Raw genomic sequence first — 21,891 nt, 5'->3', positions numbered from 1 at the left:
CCTGTAACTTCAGTTCATACACAATATAAAATAAATGAACCTAAAGACAAATGTTTGGAAGATGCTTGCTGAGAAACCACAGGATCACAGCTCAGAACCCAGAACCCACATTGCAATTGGATGTCGGGTCTCTCAACATGCCTGTAACCTCAGTGCTGTGCAAGGTGGTGTTCGGAGAATTTCTGGGGTTTATTGGCTGCCAGTGTACCTCAAACCCACCAGCTGTAGGTTCAGTGAGAGATCATTCTTCAAAAGAATAAGGTAGAGAGTGACAGAGGAAGATATCTGACTCAGGCCTCTGGCCTCCACACATGCATAAACACACATACCTGCATGCACACAGACACACAGACACACAGACACACAGACACACAGACACACACACATACACACACACACACACAGAGGAGGTGAAGGGAGGGAGGGAGTGAGAGAGAGAGAAAGAGGAAGAGGAGGAGGAGGAGGAGGAGGAGGAGGAGGAGGAGGAGGAGGAGGAAAGATGAATGAGGCTCCAGAGAATAAGGTGTCTGTCTCCTGTGTTTCTCATGAAGGAATCCAAAGGGAGTTTCTGAACTCCTAGGAGGCCCAGGACAGCAAACTGAAGCTTTGTTATTATAATTTTTTAAGATTGTGATTTAATTACAACATTTATCCTTTCCCCTTTCTTCCTCCAAACTCTCCTACGTACCCTCCAGCTCTTCTTCAAAGTTATGGCCTCTTATTACATGCACATGTATGTTTGTGTATACACATAAATTTCTAAACGGTAACCCGTGGGAGCTCTACTATTTTGCATATCTTTTATTTACCCTTTCATATCAGTCAACAGGAAGAGGAGACTTTCCTTACCTTGTCTTTTAGCTTTTCCATCCAGCTTCTCACTAGGAAAAAAATAAGAGAATCAGATATAAATAGCAGTATCCTACTTACATTTCATGGTATTATATTAGGTTGTTAACATGATATACTGAAAGATTTTCTTCTTTCTTTGCATGAAATATAATAAAAACATCAACAATATTAACAAAATGCCAGGCACAGGTCTTTCTGCATAGGTCTGGTTGTTCTAGAACTCACTATGTAGACTAAGCTGGCTTTGAACTAACAGAGACTTACCTGTCTCTGCCTCCAGAGTGCTGAGATTAAAGGTATGTCTCACAAAGCCACATATTTAGAAATGCAACAGAGATCAACACCCTTCCATGTCATTATTTGATGAATGAAAAATATTGTTTGCTAACAGAATTCTATATACTGTTCAACTCATTTGGAGAAGGCTTGGGAAAGGGACAGGCAGTAATTTGCAAGGTACTGTTTTCCTGTGACCGTTTTTTCTTTAACCTGATGCTTTTTTGTCTCAGCTCTTAAGATCAATAAGGATGCCTCACTTGAAGCCTGTCAGTAGGAGAATAGGGAAGGACACGGAGATGGTGAACCAAGAAAGCTCTGGCTCTAAAGAGAAGCATTACAGTCATATGTGAAGAAAAAAAAAAAAAAGAAAAAGAACAGGACAATCTGCAAGAACTCAGAGCCATTTCAAGTACACCATTCTACAATACTACTGTATTATAACCACCATTGAAATAGAAGTAACATGTGTGAAGAGACTGCACCAACTCAGTATTGTTCTGCAGTTCCTGATCACAACTATTTGGAGCATTAATAGGAGAAAAGAAATGTACCATTCAGAGTGAGAAGTATGGCTTGAAATTTGGGATAGACATTTCATCCTTTACTGACTTTTAATGTTATATTGGTGTTTCAGTCTCCAGTTACTTAAGCATAAAAAAATGGAGGGGACAGTATATCTTCATTTAATGTTTATTATCAAGTGAAAGAAATCAGTAAAGCAATTAAAGAAAAAATGAGGTTGCTTTACACTTTCTGTCCAGACTAGAAGCTTCAACAAGTAGAAAGCTGACAGTTCTACTTGTACAGTCTAAGAATAAATGTATGAACTCAGTGTGGCTACAGTCTTTCATAACTATGCAGTTCTGCTGCTGCAAAAGCAGTTTCGGATGGTCTACAAGCAAATGTGCTCAGTTCTGCTCTAATGAACTGTATTTATAGATACTGGGGTTTAAATTTTATGTAATACTTACATGTCATAGTTGTTTTTTAAAAAATCATATTAAAATGTAAAAAAATATTTGCTCACAAGTTATATAAAAACAGGGAGCCAGTCAGTTGGTCATGAGCCATGATTTGGGGCCCCTGGAATAAGAATATCATCCAAAAGAAGTCAGCACCTCCATTTATACAATCTTGCTCCCATAATAAGGTACTTTATCACTCTGACAGTGCCACTGTGCCTAAGACTACTTCTTACAAACCAAAGTATACACACTGTAGCATGTGACCCACAAGGTGACAAACATAGAGTCAGAGAAGCCTATGGTCACAAGCCAGCTGTGGTGGCTCCTGTTTATAATCTCAGCATTCAGGAGACTGAATCATAGGGCTAGCTTCAAATTCAGTGTCAGTCTGAGATACAGAATGAGAACATGCCTTGAAAAATGGGATTTTGTGATATTCATAGAAAAGATGGGGAAATTGAGGTTCAGAGAAGCTAAGGGACACTTTCAGTGAGCCAGGAAATAGCCACAGGGATGTCGGCCTGATTTCTAGAAGTGAGACTTCTTTGCTGTCTCAAATGTGGTTGCAAATGTGAAAACCCCTTTGGCTTTCCACTTCCTTCAACTGGCTTCAAGCTCTTATGTAAAGACCTCATCAAACCTTTGAGGGTTGTTCTTCCCTCATAGTTCTGTCCCAGCTGGGTTCAGACAGAGATGAGGTGATTGATCAAGATAAAATCAGGAGCATAAGAACAGATAAGAGACATCTAGTAACCTCAAAACAAGGCCAGGAGTTGGTGCTTCTAGGAATGAATCTTCAAAGAAGGGAGATCAGCCACTGAATTTAGAGGAAATAATGAACCCGAAGACCCTCAGCTACCCCTGTAAGACAGATGACAACAGATGCTTTGAGAGATCATTGTGAAGAGTAGAAAATGTCACATGCAAAATTTCCATCTAGTACCTGATATAGAATCCAATAGGAAGAAGAGAGACAAGTGAAATGTGGGTGTTGTGTTACTACATCTCAAATCCAAAACAGATTTCAATGAAAGCAAGAGAATAACCAACATTCATTCGTTACACGCATATTTGCAGTGCACATGGTGTCTGATCAAACGTGTTCTCTCTATAATAAGTCAACAAATGCTACTGGACCTGGTTCCAGTGAAAAACAAGTTCAGCTAGCAAGACTCTAAGAAGTAGATAAGAAGTAGTGTGGCGTGTGAGTAAGTGAGGGGGAGTCCAGACTCAGAAATAGGAAGTAAAGACAGAATTTCTCAGAGCAGAGGGACAGGAGGCAAAGATCAAAGCTAGATTTTAAGCCTCCACAGGCTTTTCCAGTATAAAGAGTAGATGTTTCATTGTCAAGAGGAGCATTTTCAACTTTGGCCTCATCTGGGAAACTACCCATATCTGAGGTTAGTGGAGTAAATTGCTTGGGGTCTGTGATGATTGGGTTTCAGGATTTGTTCGGTGGGAATTTTCCAATGTGTGTGTGTGTGTGTGTGTGTGTGTGTGTGTTATATGTGCATTCCTGCCATATTGCATATCTGAAAGTCAGAAGGCAACTATAACTTGGTCTCTCTCCTGCTACCATGTTGGTCCTAGGGATCAAACTCAGGTCACTAGGCTTAGTGGCAAATGCCTTTACCACTTAGCCACCTCATCTCAATGGCCCATGGTGGTTAGTTTTAGTTGTCAATTTGAAACAATCAGAAATCTCCAGGTAAGTGAGTCTCAGTGGGGGATTGTTTAGATTAGGTTGGCCAGTAGGCACCTGTGCAAGGGGTTATCATCATTAGCTTAATTGGGGTAGGAAGATCTGCCTGCTCTGGATAGTGGTTTTCTCTGAGCAGGGTATTCTGGGTTGTCTAAGAGTAAAGCTAATCTGATCAGTAACATGCATGTTTTAACTCATTGTCCTCTGCTCTTGTCTGTGGATGTGATGTGACTAGAAGCCTAAAGTTTCTGCACCCCTGACTTCTCACAATGATGGATTGTAACTGGCATTGTGAACCAAACTGAACCTTCTCCTTTAAGTTACATTTTATCACAACAATAGGAAACAAATTAGGACAAAGTCCCACACCAGGTAATATTCTTACAAAGTAATTCTGATGAGAGCAAATCAGGCATCTCAGATCAGGATGTTTGAATGTGTGGAGATAATTTGAAAGAGTACTTAACAGTTCTATAATTCAAGGAGAGAAACCACAGTTCAGCTCTGGAGAGATGTGGAAATAAGTTTGGTAGCTATAAGTCTAAAAAGGGGTAGACATAGGTCTATACTGGTGTTGGGAATCTCAGGCAAAGTCTATTGAGTGGAATAGCATTTTAATATATATATATAATTTTATATGTATGGGTGTTTTGCCTGCTTGTATATCTGTATGCCATATGTATCCCACATAGAGCCCAAAAAAGGGATTCTGGTCTCTTAGAACTGGAGCTACAGATGGTTGTAAGCTGCATGTAGGTGCTGAGAATTGAACCCAAACCTCCTGAAGCTCTCCAGTTCCTCAAAATAAAATTATTTAAAGAAAAATAATTAATAGTCAAAGTTTATATATTAACATACTCCGTGCCTATGAGCATATCTCAGGATTAGATCTCTCCCAGTGTTAGGAGCCAACTCCTAGCAGAAAGCAGCTATCATCTTTGCAGCCATCTCGAGCCATATACCCTGACAAGAGACTTGTTTTCAACAGCCCACAAGAGCTGAGCACACTCTAATAAACATCTTGTTTTTTTCATATATCTTGTTTTGCTGCTTAGTGTCCCCAGCTACAAGGCACATGTGGTATCCATGATGCAAGACACATGGCATAGTGCCTTCAACTGTGTTCCCCTGATTGTCCATGGTGGCAAGGCACATGGAAAATCATATATACCCAGGATTTCCTTTCAGTAAAGAGAGACTTGATCAGACTCTGTCTTGTCTCCATTCTTCGCGTTTCTCACCCCTCCCTCCCCACTCTCTCTCTTGCTGGACCCTGACCCGAGGACTGGAGCAGCAGCTCAGGTTGGTACATAATGGCCCCTTAACATGGGGCAGAATGGGCCGTTACATCCCAGCACCAGAATAAAAACGTTCTGAGTAACCAGAGAAATGCACATTCAAAATGGTGACCAAACTAAATAACACGAGGCAGAATTAAGGACAGTATTTCCTTTATTCTTTGCATTTTCTTTTAGGGTTTGCCAAGTTATATATAACTTTGTAGTGCTTTTTAATTCGTCGGAAAGCATATTTTTAAAGCCCTTGCAAAGCTCTGTACATCGTTACAATTTGAAGCTGGTGATAAACTGCTGACTCTGAGGGGCACAGAAGCTGAGGCCTTTCCACTTGGCCAGTTCCTTAGGCAACAGCTTGATGCTAGTCCCACTGCCTTGAATTTGTGCCTCAAAATTTTGTTTAATAAAAATTCAAAAGCAAAACAATATAGGAAAACTTCTGGTCTCTTTCAAGTAGGTATAGAAGTATCCAGACAAAAAGTAGGCTTGAATAATGGCCATTATAGCTGACACACTCCCTCCCTGGTAAAAAGCTGAAAGGTCTTTGTCTTAAGATCAGGGACACAAGGATACTCAATGTTGCCACTTCTGTTTAACATAGCAGCTGAAGTCCTACACGGTACAGTTAGATAATAAAAAGAAAAGACCATCTATTTGGAAATAAGTTAAATAGGAAATTGTAAATTAAAATGCATAATCTTATAAAAAGCCAACCCCCTCCTTAGAAGTCTTCCAGGGCCTGACAAGAGGCAGATTCTCACAGCTAACCATTGAAATGGTCACAGGGTCCCCAATGGAGGAGTTAGACAGAAGACTGAAGAAGCTGAAGGGGTTTGCAGCCCCATGGGTAGAGCAACAATACCAATCAACCAGAAGCCCCAGGGTCTAAACCACCAGCCTGAGAGCACATAAGGAGGGACCTATGGCTCCAGCTGTATATGTAGGGGAGGATGGCCTTGTTGGGCATAGGAAGGAGAGGAGGTTCTTGGTCCTGTGAAGGCTGGATACCCCAGTGTGGGGGAATTCGAGGACAGGGAGGTGGGAGTGGGTGGGTGAGGGCACATCCTCATAGAAGCAGGAGGAGGAGGGATGGGATAGGGGGTTTCTGGGTGGGTGGGATGAAATGGGGAAAGGGGATAACATCTGAAATGTAAATAAAATATCCAATAAAAGTTAATTTCAAAACTAAACTAAAATAAAATAAAATAAAAAGCCAACTCCCAAAATGTACCATTTACATCCAACATAGAGAGACTGAAATGCACAAGTGTGCATACACAAACACACACAAATACACACATGCACATAAACACATACAAAGACACACTAACACATGTACACAGACATGAATATATCCATACACACATATAAAATCTGGAAGAATTTATAATTGGAATGAGAAAAATTACCAGATACAAAATAAACTTGTGAAAATCTGTAGTATTGATATGTAACAGCAAACTATCTGAAAAAAAAAAAAAGAGGACAACAATCCCAGTTACCATAGATATAAAACAAATAGGTTAAAATAAAAAGGAATGGATTTTCCAAAGGAGGTATAATTTTTACAGGATAAAATTAGTCAAAAACACAGAAGAATGGAAAGCTGTCTGTTTTCCTGGATTGGAAGAAATTTACTATTCTTGAAATGTCCACAGAGCTCCACACAATCTGTTGATTCACTGAGCTCTCTATCACAACTATTATTTCTCACAGAAGTCAAAGACACAGCTTAAAAATTCACATGAAACAAAGCAAAATATTTGAAAATTTATTATCTTATAAACAGCAAATATCCAAACTGCATGAGAATCACATGACTCAAGAGAAAGAGGGTAAATGCAATAGTCGAAAATGGTGGCACGTACTTTAATCTCAGCTCTCAGAAGGCAGAGACCAGTAGATCAGTTCAAGACCAGCTGCCTATTTAGTAAATTCTAGGCTGTTTAGGCTTACACAGTAAGTTCTTATCTCAAAACAACAAGTAGAAATGGTCAAAAGACCTGAATAGACATTTCTACAGAGAACGGCCAATGGATATATATTCAACATCACTGACTATATCCACTTTTCTGTTACTATAACAAAAATGCCAGAGGCTGGGAAGCTGATAGGAAAAGAGATTTATTTCACATCAGAGAAATGGTACAATGTCAAGAGCTGGTTGAACTTGTCTTGTTGAGGATGGTTCTAGAGCTGTTCAAGAGGCCACCATAGGGAGGGATCTGTGGAGTAGAGCAACCACACCAGAGTGCTTATAAAGGCTTTGATGAGTTATGGATAAGAGGGAATATACAAAATGGGGATGGGGGCTTATTGACTCCTTGTTTATCTTCTCCTTTTGGCTGCATTGTTTAACAAATGTCCTTTCATTCTTGCTTTATGGCTTTATGTGTGTCACCTCTGCCTCTCACCCTCTGTGCATCCTTTAATTTGTGTCTATCTTTGCCCCTATTCTCTCTAAGGAAGGGAAGTGTGGTGGTCGATGTTGAGTGGGTGTGTTCATGCCTTTGCTGTGTAGCTCTCATTCAGACAGAGTGAGTTAGAGTTTACAGTTTCATCTTAGCCTGTGTATCCTCTAGCTTCTTTGTGGGGGCTCGGGCTGCAGTACCTGAGTACTCCTTTGCACAATGACCCCCTGAGAGGCAGAAATCCTAAAGCAAAACATAAAACTTGGAGTGAGCAAAGCTGAGGACACTTAGTCTGGAGACTATCGTACATGACTCTATGCTAAAAGCACAAAATATAAAAGCCACACACAGGCTCCTAGGAGAAAGGTAGACTGTTAATGAATGTGTTTGTTGAGGGTAAAAGCATGGTAAATCAATTCCTTTTTCTCATCAGTAACAAAATAGCTTAAAGAAGCAAATTGAGGAAGGTGACTTATTTTGGGTCACAGTTTGAGAGGGGACAGTTCTGCCAGAGTGGCCAATGCATAGTGGAGCTCATAGGAATAGGAGAATGAGGGTCCTCACATTTCAACAGATCGGGAAACAGAGATCAGACAGTGGTGCTGAGATGTGTGTGTGTGTGTGTGTGTGTGTGTGTGTATGTATCTCCTCAAGGCCCACCCTCCATTAACCCCTTTCTTTCAGCTGGGTCCCTCCCACTTCCCGAAAGTTCTACATCCTCTCAAAACAACTCTACTATCTGGGATCAAGTGTTCAAATACTTAAGCCTATAGGGAATAATTTACATCCAAATCACAGCACAAAGATGTGAAGAAATCCACGCTGAAGACTAAAGTTGGAAAATCACCAGCATATTGGGAGAAAATGAATCAAGAAAATGGTTAAGATCATACTAGGGCACAAAGTATACGAGATAATGTTTTCCAGAAAAGCAAAACCAGCGAAAAGAGGAGGAAAAAGAGGAAAAAGATGAGAGGAACAGGGAGAGAGGGAGGAAGGAGAGAGGCTGGGGGAAATGGAATGTGTGTGTTTATAAAAAAAAATTGGCTAACAAGATTATAGAGACTGAGAACCAAGCACAGTGATGGCTTGGTTATGGTCCAACCCAAAGGTCTGGGAACCATGGTAGTCACTGATACAGTTTCAGACCGAAGGCCTGAAGACTTGAGAATCAAGAGAAGTCCATGTTTTCAGTCTGAAGGTATATAGAGCAAAATTCCCAGCCCATAGGCTGACTACGAGGAGTAATTCTCTAGAACTCAGCACTTCCATCCTTCATTGGCTGGATGGGTCCTTCTACATCAGGCTTCACTATGCCCACCTGTGTCAGGCTTCACTAGGCCTACCAGGTCAAATGTGAATATTGCAGCTTCCCACTTTCCCTCATTATCAATTTCTTCTATCTTTGGCCTTCATTGTATCTTTATAATGATCTTGTGAAAATCTTCCCATCCTAACGCAATCTTATCTGCTGTCTCCTTTGCCATAAGAGGCAACAGTCAGGCTCCAGGCAGCCGGTGGATGGGATGGTGTCTTTAAGACAGCCATTGTTTTGCCTATCCTGCCAAGTGAATCCCTCAGCTTCCCTTTCCATGTTCCATGCAGACTCTCAGAGAATCCTTTGCAGCAAGAAGCCCAGAGACAATCCACTCTGTTACCTCCTCAATACACTTCCCATTTCTATGGCTGCTTTCAAGGAGAACTCTAACTAGACAGCAGTCAAATTCCTCTGCATTCAAGGTAGGCTGGCCTTTTGCCACACCAATTTTACTCACGTTGTTCAGTAAAACAAAAGTATTATTGTGAGCACAAGGAGAAAGAACATGAGTGGGAGCAAACTGGCCAAGCTCATGAAGGAAGATGGAGAGCTATCTTCCTTCATCTAAAGGAAATTCTACCTGAAAATTTTCAGAAGGTCTGGATTTGTAAAATATATCTTTCCTACACAAAGAAACTTCACAGCAGGATCCATTTAACTCACATGCCATCTTAAAAGGGTCATAAATACAGCCTCTTTAATGAAATATTTCTCAGCATTTTCCAATGATAATGAGACACAAGCTTTTTACTTAAATCAAGAGAAAGAGAAGTGTATATTTGACCAAAATAAAAAATAAATACCAAACATAGCCCTTTGTTTTATTAAAATTTGTACATGTAAATTGCAGAGTGTTTCTACTCTGTCAAAAAACTAAAAGAAAAGCATCTCTTTCTTTTATTTTGTTACTTAGTCCTAAGTGTCATTCTGACTTGAGAAACCAAGCTCTTTCTTAAGGTACATACCACTCTTATGACTGAGAGAACGTAACACATCTTAGGTATTCATTACACACCACTCTTAAGAATGAGAGAACTCACCACATTTTAAGTATTAAATGTGTGTTTAAAAAAGAAAAACAGTCATTGAGTTTTCGTATCTATGGATTTAGTCTTTAGAGATCCTAAATTCACCTGCCTTAAAATCATGTAAACCCATCTCTAATCATCTGCTCTTCATATAATTACAGAACAGCAAGATTCCAATAAGCGGGATGACCTACTTCTTTGCACAGGGCTAAGTGAGCAGTAACCGTGTGTTCAAGAAGCAATTAATTCTGAAGCCTCTGAACTGATATTTACAGAGAAGGGCACAGAGAGGCCAGATAACCTAATCTTGACTTTCAAGTAATGTTAAAAATATCTTTACTTACTGAGCACGAGAAGATTAGAGAAGATTGGCTTAAAATCAACTTAGTATCTGCCAGGGTTGGTTAATAATAACCATGCTGACACTGAAAAATTAGACATCATATTGTCACAACTTCTATGATGAAAAGGTAGTCATAAGCCTCAAACATATAGAAACATATGGTACACAAATAAAGGATATGTCCCTCCCCTAATGGAGACATTGACATTACTTCTCACCATTCATGAGAGAAGAAAACAATTGGTCAGTGTCCACCCTCCACAATTGAGTGAAATGAAACATCACTGCTTTTTGACTGTGACTTCCTGAAACACTACTGAGCACTGGAGTTCTAGATCCTTCACTCAAGTTCCCCAAGTCCACACTCATGGCTCAGAACTTCTTGTGTCTCCAAGGTTTCTCCTTACATTGTAATTACCTGTTTTCTCTCCAATCCAGTGGTCAAAAACAAAAGATATTTATCCTTCATGTTTTTTATTTCTTTACTTTAATGAACATGCAATGGTCGTGTGCACCAGTGGGCAGGACATAGCAATTTGATATTGACAGACATGATGATCAAGTCAGGTGGTTAGCATTTTCCTCTCCTTAAATACTAAGGCTTTGTGTTGGGAAACTTAGAACTCTTCTAATTTGTAGCAATTGTGTTGTCACACACACATATGACTTTTAATGTATAATTTTTCTGTCCTACTGTGCTCGTGACACTAGATCTCATTTTTCTTCTATAACTACAATTTGTTATCTGTCCTTTTATCTCTTTCACGTCCCTTTCTCCTATGCTTTCCAGACTCTGGTAAGCACCACTCCATGCTCTGCTCCTCTGAGTTTATTTTTAGACTCCACAATTGTCCTTCTGGGCCTGGCTTATCTCATTGAATACAAGTATCTCTAGATACATCAAGTTTACCACAAATTAGAGGATTTCCTCCTTTTAAGGCTGAGTAACCTTCAACTCTGCACGTAGTCATGATCTTTATTCAAAAGCATTGATGGACATCCCAGCGACCTCATATACTCACTGGCATGAATGGTGCCATAGCTAACACAGGAGATGGGTATCCGTTGATATGCTGACTTCATTTCCTTTAGATATACACCCAGTAAGTGCTAGAACCTGCTTTGTTTTTAATAGAAAGTTTACTGTTTCCAAAAGTACACTGATGGCAAATTTGTATGAACTCCTTAACAGAGCCATTGATGTGAAATTCACCATCCCCACACATGCTGCAGCTTTAGTGAGAGTAAACACCCATCAGCCATGAACATAGGTCTTCCTCATGTGCAGTTGCTATGTAAAGTGGTAGAGCTTTATGATAGGCCCACACAGCACCCCTCTTCTTTATACAAATTTCAGGTTTCATTGACAAAAGCCGTGATTTGGACCCAGGGCTGAGGTGAACAGGATACTTACTTTATGGAGACCTCGTTTACCATTGGCTCTCATCTATAGCTTTGGACAGGATTTTAGTTAAGTGTCCACTTTCCTGTTGCTTTGCCAATGGGTGAAATCAATTAACAGCAGAATGCTGAATGAGTGCTAAAGTGGACTTAAAGGTTGCTTCAGGGTTTGTTTTCCTAAAGTCCTATTTAGCCATTCGTAAGGCTTCTCTCTCCACAGTACTAAGCAATGTCAGACTATACTCCCAAGAGAAATTAAGGCAAATATTTGCTCAAGAACGCCTGTGCATTGATGGCTCAATAGGAGAAACCTACAGTACTGTAAGATAAGTAATTCTGGAGATCTTCCACACAGTACAGTACATGAAGCCACATTTGTAAAATTTGCTATTTGGATAAGACTGCTAGCCTGTACAGGTCAAAATATGTATGTACTGTGAAATGATCATTATAATCTGACATATCTACAGACATGGCTGCACATCACATTTGTGTATGTGTTGAGGAGACTTATGTCCCATCCATTAAGTAAGTACCTCTTCTGTAAAGGTTTCTTAACTATAATGATGATGAAGGGGACAGAAGGAAACTCTGAAAGGTGACAGTTTTGTTTATAGTCTTGGTGTCATGGATGGTCACTTATCCCCAAGCTCATCAAGTTGTGGATCTTAAACATGTGCAGCTTTTTCTATGTGACAACAAAAGATCACTTGAACATCACAATAAATATACTCAAGGATGGAACCTGACTGCTGCCTAAAAGAGTTACTTGAATGTTTCCTGTGCTCTTGACCCCCAGGGGAAAGCCTAAGGATCTTGGTCTCCAGCACAGGAAAGCATGCATGTCAGGCCCCATACTCTGCCTTTTCCCTTCAAAGTTTCTTCATCAGGGTTTCCCTGGGCTAACATAGGAAGAAGCTTACTCCCTGCAGGTATCAGGGCATTGTTCTCCTGCCCTTGTTTCTTAGTTCCTTAGAGCATGAGCATTGAGACTCACTGCTGGGTGCTTCACATGCTCACTTACTTTTCCTCCTGTTGGATCATTTATTTCCTTTATGTCTACAATGGAGGTTGGTTTTACCCCAGGGAACTTGAATTGCAGAACCATAAAAGCAAATGAGTAGTTTCTCATTTGCCGGTGCTGTGCACATCAGGACCAGAACCCTCACTTTCCTTGAACAGGTGGTCCTAGACACCTTTCCTAGAGGGATTTTCTTGCACCATGAAGTCAAGCCTGGACTTTCCAATGTCTTCTCTTTGTTACTTGAAGTCAGAAAGAGAGACGTTCCTTTGATGTTTCTCAGGCCTCTTTAGGGGTGTGGGGTACATCTCTGGACACTTTCCTAGATGGGGAGGCCTCAGCCTTTCCCAGAACACTTTCTGCTCTCAGGAGCCTCAGCTCTGCTCCATGCCTTACACCAGCCCAAGGCCATTCCTCTTGATCATGTGCTGTTTTAAATTCTCCTCTTCAATCCAATTGCTGCATTTGGTCTACTGTCCCCCACAGTCCACCATGCATCACTTGGTAGTGAGACTGTTTGAACCATCTATGCACTGTCTCTGCACCATCCCCATGACTTACTATGCTGCCTCCTGACTCTTACATGTTCAGAACGTGGCATATGAATGGACTTATATAGTACAAAACACTATGTCTGTCTTCTTAGCATAACACTGCCTCTTCTGGCAACAGAAGGTTGCTTTTCAAGATCATGTATGCATATTGTCAAGATCAATATGCTTTGAAAATGTTATGACTTATCCAGTATTTCTTGACATACTAGCAGAAGGTGAGAATCCAGTCACTCAGCCCACCCTACTACAGAAACTGGAGATTCAGGTTTAACTTCAAACTAGGTACTTTTTTACTAAGACAACATTCTTATAACAAAAATGAGAGTTGTAAAGTGCCAATTAAACAACACTCAACACATTTAAATTGTTACACAGAAAATGTCACCTCTAATGAGTTTCAAAATACTTTTAGCACATCATTCCATAAGAGCCCTTCTCTGTGCCATCCCCAGGACCTACTAAGCTGTTTTCTGACTCTTACACTTTCAGATCATAGCATATAAATGGACTTAAAAGTACATAACACTATTTCTGTCTCCTGCTTAGCATAATATTTTCAAATCCTATCCCTCTACTTAGTAGCATTCAAACAAACATCTCACAAGCATATAAAAACATACTGAGTGTCATTAGTTATCAGAAGAAAGCAAATCAAAGCCAAAATGAGATGCTACTTCACAACTAGCTTAAACCAGGAGGCCTGTTTAAAAACAAAAGAAGATGACAAGTGTTAATGAAGATATAGAGAACAACCTACCAGCTCCCCAAAAACTGATCATAAGATGAGCACATAACTTATAATTCATTGTTATAGGTATATACCTATCAGTGCTAAGAACAGGTCCTTACACAAATGCTTCATCATAAGTATTAACACCAGCTTTCAAATATCCAAATAAATAAACAATTCAAATGTCTATCAACTAACAGACAAGGTGCAGTGGCATATTATCCAGCCATAAAAATGCACTATATTTACATGTTACACTCTAGGCGAACCTAGAAATTATTGTTCAAAGTGAAAGAAAGTGTGAAAGCATTGAAAAATGGAGTAAAGACTGATTTGTAGCATTCTGCCTGCCAAGGAGGTGCCACCAAGAGGAACAGAACAGAACACAAATTCCACGCACACCAGCTCAATGCATCATGCCTCAGTTGCCAGGTACCTGCTGTCCTATCCTAGGACAAATGTGGCCAGTTCAGCCTGTCTAGGGTTCAGAGGTCCTCTTACTGAAAAGATATCCTGTTTGAGTTGTTTCTCTGGAATTACAAGTGCCATAAAGAGTCAGTTCTAGGCGAAAGGCAGTGAGCTAGCAATGCTATATGCCTGATCTTTCTTTTCTATTTTTTTAAAATCTCTTCTGTGTGAGATATACATACTATCTACCATGCAATCATAATCAAATATCTCCTCACAACCTTGCTTTCAATTCATTTGGGGTTATTTATCCAGAAATTGAATTAGGTTTATAATTTGATATTCTTCAATACAATTAGCAGAGTTCTACAATATAGCCATTATTTACTGAGAATCTAACAGTACCAGGTAGTGTGTTAGAAATACTATAAAGCCTTATACATCTATGAATTGAAATTAACACTGCATGCAGTTAGGATTAAAAGAAATTGAGTTCTCTTTCTCATTTTTTAAAGTAGGCATAATTAAATCCCAAAGCTCTGAGCATCGATTAGACACTAGAAGTAAAATCTGATTGTCCCTCAGATTCATCTCCACAGACATTTATGAGTTGTCCAGCTGCGAATGGTCCTAAAGTCAGTCATCCATGTGCCACAATAGATCTGTTTTTACCTAGTAGCAAACAAATACTGAATCCTTTGAAGATGGAGCAGCTAGAAACCTTTCATTTAATTGGCAATATAACTACCTACATTATTAATAATAAGTTTAGTTTTTCATAATGTAGAAGCCTAAAGGCCATTAACACTGTGGCAAGTTACAAATATGCATTAAGAAGCTAAACAAATAATAGATACTTCCCCTGTGAGACAGTGTTCAGGGAACTTTTCCAAGATTTGTGTGTTTATATCTAATGCAGAGGCTTTTGGAGTAGACTTCAGTGAGAAATTCCACCCTTGGGAACATCCCAACTCTCAGAAAGATGCTCCCAACTGTTGTTATTACCATCATTATTACTTATTAGAATTGTTATTATGTTTAAGACAGAATTTTCCTGTGTAGTACTGATTGGTTTACATCCCATTATGTTGACCAGGTTGGCCTTGAACTCATAGAGATCCAACAGCCTTCCATCTTCCAAGTGCTGGGATAAAAGGTATGTGTCATCACACTTGGCCACTTCCAAATTTTTAATGCAAACCATTGTAAGTTAATACACTTAAATGCAAGACCTAGTTATTCAAATGATCCCCAATGGGCATTGAAAAATGTATCCTGAACAGCCTTTTCTGACATTGATTTCTGTCATACTTGCTTCCTAACCAGGCTACAATCAGCCTTCCCTTGTACTACAGATACATTCTCATTTCCTTCCAAGCTATCTTTCCCCAAGGCAATTTGATATAATTACTTTCTGCTTAAAATCTCTTCAAAGCTTGTTGCCCTTAAGCCAACATCTATATTATTTCTTGTCTCACACAATACTATGTGATTTTAGTTCTTCTGTGAGCAACGTCTGCTTCACTTCTACACCTTCACACCAACTCTACCTTCTGTTTCCATTTTCACCCTTACAATTTCCCCTCCAAGATCCAGGGGCCATCACATCTGTGCAATACCAATGTTTCCCCTGAAGGACTCTCAAACAATGACAAAATGGCATGTTCTAGTGCAAGTCCATTGCACCAGATGGAAGAGTCTTCTCATAAGCAATGGCTCAGGAACTCAAAGTCAACCATATCAAAACAGTCTCTGAATTGAAATAACATCTGAATCCTTTTCTACTCAGAAAGGATGAAAGTTGTCATAACCAAAATGAAGTCATCAAGAAACAGTTCTTCCAATAAAGATTTTCTAATGGTAACTATGCATATGGCTTTACAAGAGCTACAGGTTTCCAAGGAGACAGCTACAATCTCAGTCAGAAAGTACTTCTACAAGGCCATCAGCACAGAAATTACCCATTTAATCTTGGATGGAAGCTACTATTGTTATTAATCACCATGGCCACAGAATACTGTTTCAAAAATACCTGATGGAATCCTCATTAATTTTGTCTTTTGGCATTTCCCTTGCTCTGTTAATAAGTTCATAGCTTACTATGGAATGGGTCATCATCATAAAGCTATACATATTCCAAATGAGTAGCATGGCTCTCTGGGAAATTCTTAGCTGATTCTTTAGTTTAGTCTGATACTTTTCAGTTCACTTCCTTCTGGTCTTTCTTTTGAGGCAGCTTAGATAGATTAAAGGAGAAAGAGGAGCATGAGAAGGGAGAGAATCCTTTTTCCCTCGGGTATATAGTTTGCTTTTTTTTTCCTGACTGAGAGTCAAGAAACTCCAACACACTGGTCAAGGCAAAATTGCCTACAGAGATAACTTGTGGTTTTTCTAAAAACACTGAAAACAAAGATGTTAAAACAAGTGAACCATGTTAACTCAGGGCTACAATGTTTGTAGTCTTGAGTTTTACCATGCTATTTCTCCTCTGAGAGTAGAAAAAATAGGGGATAGTTTGACCACCTGGGATTCCTCTTGCCTTGGGCTATTTGTTGCCCTCTCTTTTAATAATATACTTGATAGACTTAAGACCTTTACCAGAATGAACTAGACACACACAAACCTCTCTCTGAGCAGCAAACCTAGCAACCTGTTAGTAACTGAAGATACCCACCTGTATCAGGCTACATGCACACCCCTCTCTGAACAATAGAGTACATTTTTTCTTTCTATAGAGACCATCAACTTTCTATATAACTAAATTCACTTATCTCTGGATAAAAGGCTAAGGCACTGCTCCAGCCTCAACTAGTTTTGGTGTATATAAAATAAGGAAAATTTGCTTTCCAAGGGAACTTGTAAGGGGAACCTCATATTAAGAATCTTATGCCTATGCATAATTGGTATGCATATATTGAGAATTGAATGCATTATGGAAAGGCTATGCACAGTAGAGAAAAAGTTATACATCTTTAAAACTGTCAATCAACACAGGGAACCATTCACGGTATGTACATAATAGTCAATTCCACCTTCCTTTAGAATACAAAAGAAGCCTCAGGGTTCTGGAGCTCTGTGCTCCTGTAGCCCGCTGTCCTTCAAGACAGTATCTTCTTTCTGGCCTCTACTATCACTGTGCCCTGGGTGAAGTAGAGTCTTGCTATGTTACAGTCTTTGTGCCCCTTTATTGGATTCTTGAATAATGTGTCAAGAACCTGGAAACTCCTGCACCACAAGCAGCACTTTCATCCTTAAATCGAAACAGAACAGTGACTTGTAAAATCACCTATTATTTCATTTCCAAAAGAAAATTCGTTAAGAGAAAGAGGAAAATCAGGTCCTGTAATTTACTTAATTTGTAACTATACTTAAAATTTAAGCCTTTTTTTCCTTTAAATCTAGCATACCACACGCTTTGAACCACATATAAATAAAGCCACAATGCCATGTAAAGGATTTTTACATGGATCCATTGTAAAGACACTTAGCCCCACCTCCCTCACCACTGCCCATATCTCAGTTCTCTGCCTTTTTCCTATATGACTCTGTCTAAATACTTTTTAAACTCTAACTCTGCTTTGTTCTGGCTTGCCCTGAAACCCTTTTCTGTAATATAGCACTAGTTTAAGAGGGAGAGGAACCCTTGAAGGTGTGACCCAGGTTGCAGCTGACATTTTTACAAACATTTGACCTCTATTCCAGTATGGGGCGCTCTCCCTTCCCTGTCACTTCCTTTTTCCCCCCCAGGTGTTACCTCACAATAATCTTTTCTATGAGCAAACACAATCCAGCTTTCTAGAGAACCTGTCAAGACCCAATTCGCTTTTAACTAAAATAAACAGAAAAGTGGAAGACTTACTTGCCTGAGTTATTCAGATGTAATTACTCTGAAGAAATACAGATATGCAAATATATTACATTTACAACAGTTTACAAAAATTTAATGCCTGATTTTGAAAACAACTTATAGAAGAGACCTTTCTTTCCTTTTAATAATAAAATTTGAGCCCAAATCTTGGGCAATCCTTCTCCCAGCAGCCTCCCCAGCAGATAGAACCTCAGGCATGTACCTGCACACTAGATTAGTGAAGGATTTTTGTAAGTAAAAATCCTTCCCATTGATTTCTTGTTATCTAAAAGAAGATCCATAAAGTAGCCCCCTAGAACAGATAACTATGGCTCACTAAGAGCTTGGGACAAAAAGAAGAGGATTGAACCCTGTACCAAAACAAAATAGACGACATTGGGATCCAAAATACATGCAATATATCACTCGTATCTAAGACCCTCTCAGACTCAATGCCATGGATCATGGATCAGTAAACACACCCAGACTTGTAAAGCATGATAGAGAAATAGAAATACGATAGCATTGCAGAGGAGGAGGAGAGAATGGGGACTGTGACAAGTGACTGTTAGGAAGAAAGCTAAAAATTGCTGTGTACATCAGGGAGTATTTTCCTTCTCCACCCTCCTTTTATAACTCTGGTGATTCCAGACATAACAACATGAAAAGGTAGCATAAGGACCGATAGGATGCATACAGTACACCATGATCTGCAGTGGTTGTGGATCACCCTAGTACCCACTGGCTTAGGGTTTTACTGCTGTGAAGAGACACCATGCTCAAGGTAACTCTTATAAAAGGACAACATTTAATTGGGGTTGGCTTACAATTTCATAGGTTCAGTCCATTATCATCATGGCAAGAAGCATGGCAGCATGCAGGCAGACATGGTGCTGGAGGAGGAGCCGAGAATTCTGCATTTTGATCCCTAGGTAGTCAGAGGAGGCTCTCATCTGCACTTGGCAGAGTTTAAGCCTCAAAGTCCATCCCACAGTGACACATATACTCTATCAGGGTCACACTTCCTAATAGTGTTATGTTTTTAAAGGACAGGCATATTCAAACCACCAAACTCACCATGGTTTCTAATTGGTTATGCCCTTTGCATTTCAAGCCAGCTTTTAGGAAATAGTCTATTCTACATTGTGAAGTAGCCTAAGTTAAAAAGAAACTTGATAGAATGGATTAATTTGAATATCTCAAAAATGCCATAGGGAGTCAAGCCCAGTGGCACACATTCAGATTATAGAGGCAGAATATCAAAAGGATCAGGTCATCTTCAGGTATATAGCAAATAGCCTAGTTACAGCTGTCGATTGCCCTCTCTGTCCCAGTGCTTAGTTACCTCTCATATCTAGGGAGCAATCCATATGTTGAGTGAGTCTACTTCAATTCTGCCCTTGACAATTACACTGAAACTGTTATTTTCCTCCAAGATCACTTACATGAATTGTCTCATTAATTCTCATCACTCCTTGGACAGTAGGAAATGGACATGTACCATTATCTCACTTTTGAACGTGAACATCAGAAAGGACATGGAAAACAAACTTAACAGCATTACTTGAGCAACTTGGCGAAAATACTGATGTACAGGCCATACTCAGCAGCTCTGGGCTACAACTCATGGGGCTGTAGCTTTAATGAATACCCCAAGGAATTGTTTTTCAGAATCTGTTTATGAGCTGTCATTTAATTTATTCTTTCTTGAATTTGAGAAATATATAGAGAAATTCTTTTTACAAGATAAAAATTCTCACGGTCTTCCAGTGCTAACAAATTATTTTTATTGTAATGTTATTTTAATAAATACAGAAGTCTAGGTAAAAAAAAAAACAAAACACTAATTCAGACAGCCCTTTCACATAACAATAAAAAATAAGCCAAGTTTGTGGGCTTAGTATAATTAAGATAAAGTCTAAAATCAGTGGCCCCTGTTGGTCACCCTGGCAGCCTCATTGGCTACTTGGAGCTGCTCTTTAGCAATATGGGAAGCATAGAACACAGGCTGGAGGGAACTTCACTCTCGTTCATTCTTCTCTCTAAGTCTTAAGATGCAGATTTCACTGCATCATAAGAATCTAATGAACACAATGAGAAGCCAGGCTTTCTCATAACAAACCTTGCTTAGACACCAATGAGTCAGTCCAGTATTAAGTTAAAGAAAAATGATGATTCTGATGTGTTCACATCTTTATCTAAATGTGAGCACAGCATGAGATTAAAATTTCTTGTGGCATGTGTCCCCTTAGATAAGCATGAATCAAATCTATCCTTTTGTTCTCCAGCAGACTCAGAATGTGTGTTTTAATATATTAGTAATAGTCAACATATGGCACTTTGTAGCAAACATACTGATCTAAGGAATTTACCTTAAGGGACTTAATTATTCTTTATATAAACTAGGTAGGTCCAACCACTATATCCATCTGATAATATGAGCACTGGGGTAACAGTGGTTAACTAATTTGTCCAAGATCACACACCTTGTCTTATGCAGAGCTAGGATGTAAGCCCAGAGACAGCATGACTCAGAGCCTGCACTCTTCATCCTTAACTACACAGACTTCCCACATGAGCTATTTGCTTTCTAAGATTAATGTGTAATCTTGCATAGCTCAGCTCCTAAATTAGACCCTGAGGCAAAAGAACTAAGCTGACATAAGGTGCAGTAACTGGGACCTTGGGTAAATTGAGGAAAAGATTTTAGGGACTCAAAGTGGCAAGTCAAACGCCAGGTAAATCACTTAGGTAGGAAAGCACACAGAAAGGCTAGCTGAGTGGGAGGATGTGCATAGATGTCAAGAGAACAGAACTCAAAGGCTGAGGACGGGATTACACATTTATAATCCCAGCACTCATGAAGCTGGGGAGGGAGGAACACCATGAGTTCAAGGCTAGCCTGGGCTACATAATGAGTTCAAGTCTAGGCTGAGCTATTATCTGAGACTCTGTATCAAAATAAAATAAACCAGAAACAAGGGGAGGGGAGGTTGAAGGCATGGACAGAAATCAATCAGAGTAAGGTAGATCCTGGAAACAGTTCTTATGCAGGGGAGAAAAACTGCCACAGGCCTGAATATGATGAAGAGAAAGACAGTCAAGCTACCAATTTAACTGCCACAGAGCACTGCAGAAAGGAACTGATAGATGTTATTCCAGAGTACTCTTCCCAAGAGATGTGGCAGTGACGTTAGATTCTCTCTAAGAGTTATAACTAAAAGAACTCAAGCTTCCATTCTCAAAGATGATCACATCTTCCATGTTGTCACCTGCTGAGCATCTATGTGAACTTTCCTAACTTACACTTCTTCCTTTCTGGAAACACCAAGCTGCATCAAGGAGAGATAGTAGACTCAATCACAGATGAAGCAACATTAAATGATTGTGCTCTTTCATGAGTGGCATAGTTTCCCAAAGAGGTGATTGGAGCACAGTTTCCAGGAGAATGTCTAAACGAAAAGCAGGTTCTGTGTGGAGATGACAGACACCCGATGTACTGACCAATACAGTTTGCTTCCTGTCTTTCATGTGCCTCAGGGTTCATCTTAAAAGTTGGAACTTTATGCCTGTCTGCTTCAGGGAAGAATTTGGCACTTTTTCTAATAACAAGTCACAGTATTTGAAGGGAATGACAATTCAAAACTAACACAAGAAAAATGCTAGAAGTAAGTAGACCAGAAAGAAAGAAAAGAATGCACACAAAGAATGTGAGATGCCATGCAAGAGGTGAAGTT

At 39.6% G+C, this 21,891-nt stretch overlaps 1 protein-coding gene across 3 annotated transcripts in view; it reads right to left on the bottom strand.

Moving 5' to 3' along the window:
• Window positions 1-21,891, bottom strand: part of LOC114613341 (armadillo-like helical domain-containing protein 4) — a 100,730-nt gene that overhangs the window by 11,330 nt on the left and 67,509 nt on the right. For all 3 annotated transcript variants that reach the window (XM_028758617.1, XM_028758618.1, XM_028758619.1), the window contains exon 6: window positions 850-881. In XM_028758617.1, the coding sequence (XP_028614450.1) occupies window positions 850-881 (32 nt within the window). The remainder of the gene's footprint in view (window positions 1-849; window positions 882-21,891) is intronic.

This window comes from Grammomys surdaster, unplaced genomic scaffold, assembly GCF_004785775.1.
Source record: "Grammomys surdaster isolate TR1022 unplaced genomic scaffold, NIH_TR_1.0 126198, whole genome shotgun sequence".
NCBI lineage: Eukaryota > Metazoa > Chordata > Mammalia > Rodentia > Muridae > Grammomys > Grammomys surdaster.
This window is presented reverse-complemented; position numbering and strand designations above follow the sequence as displayed.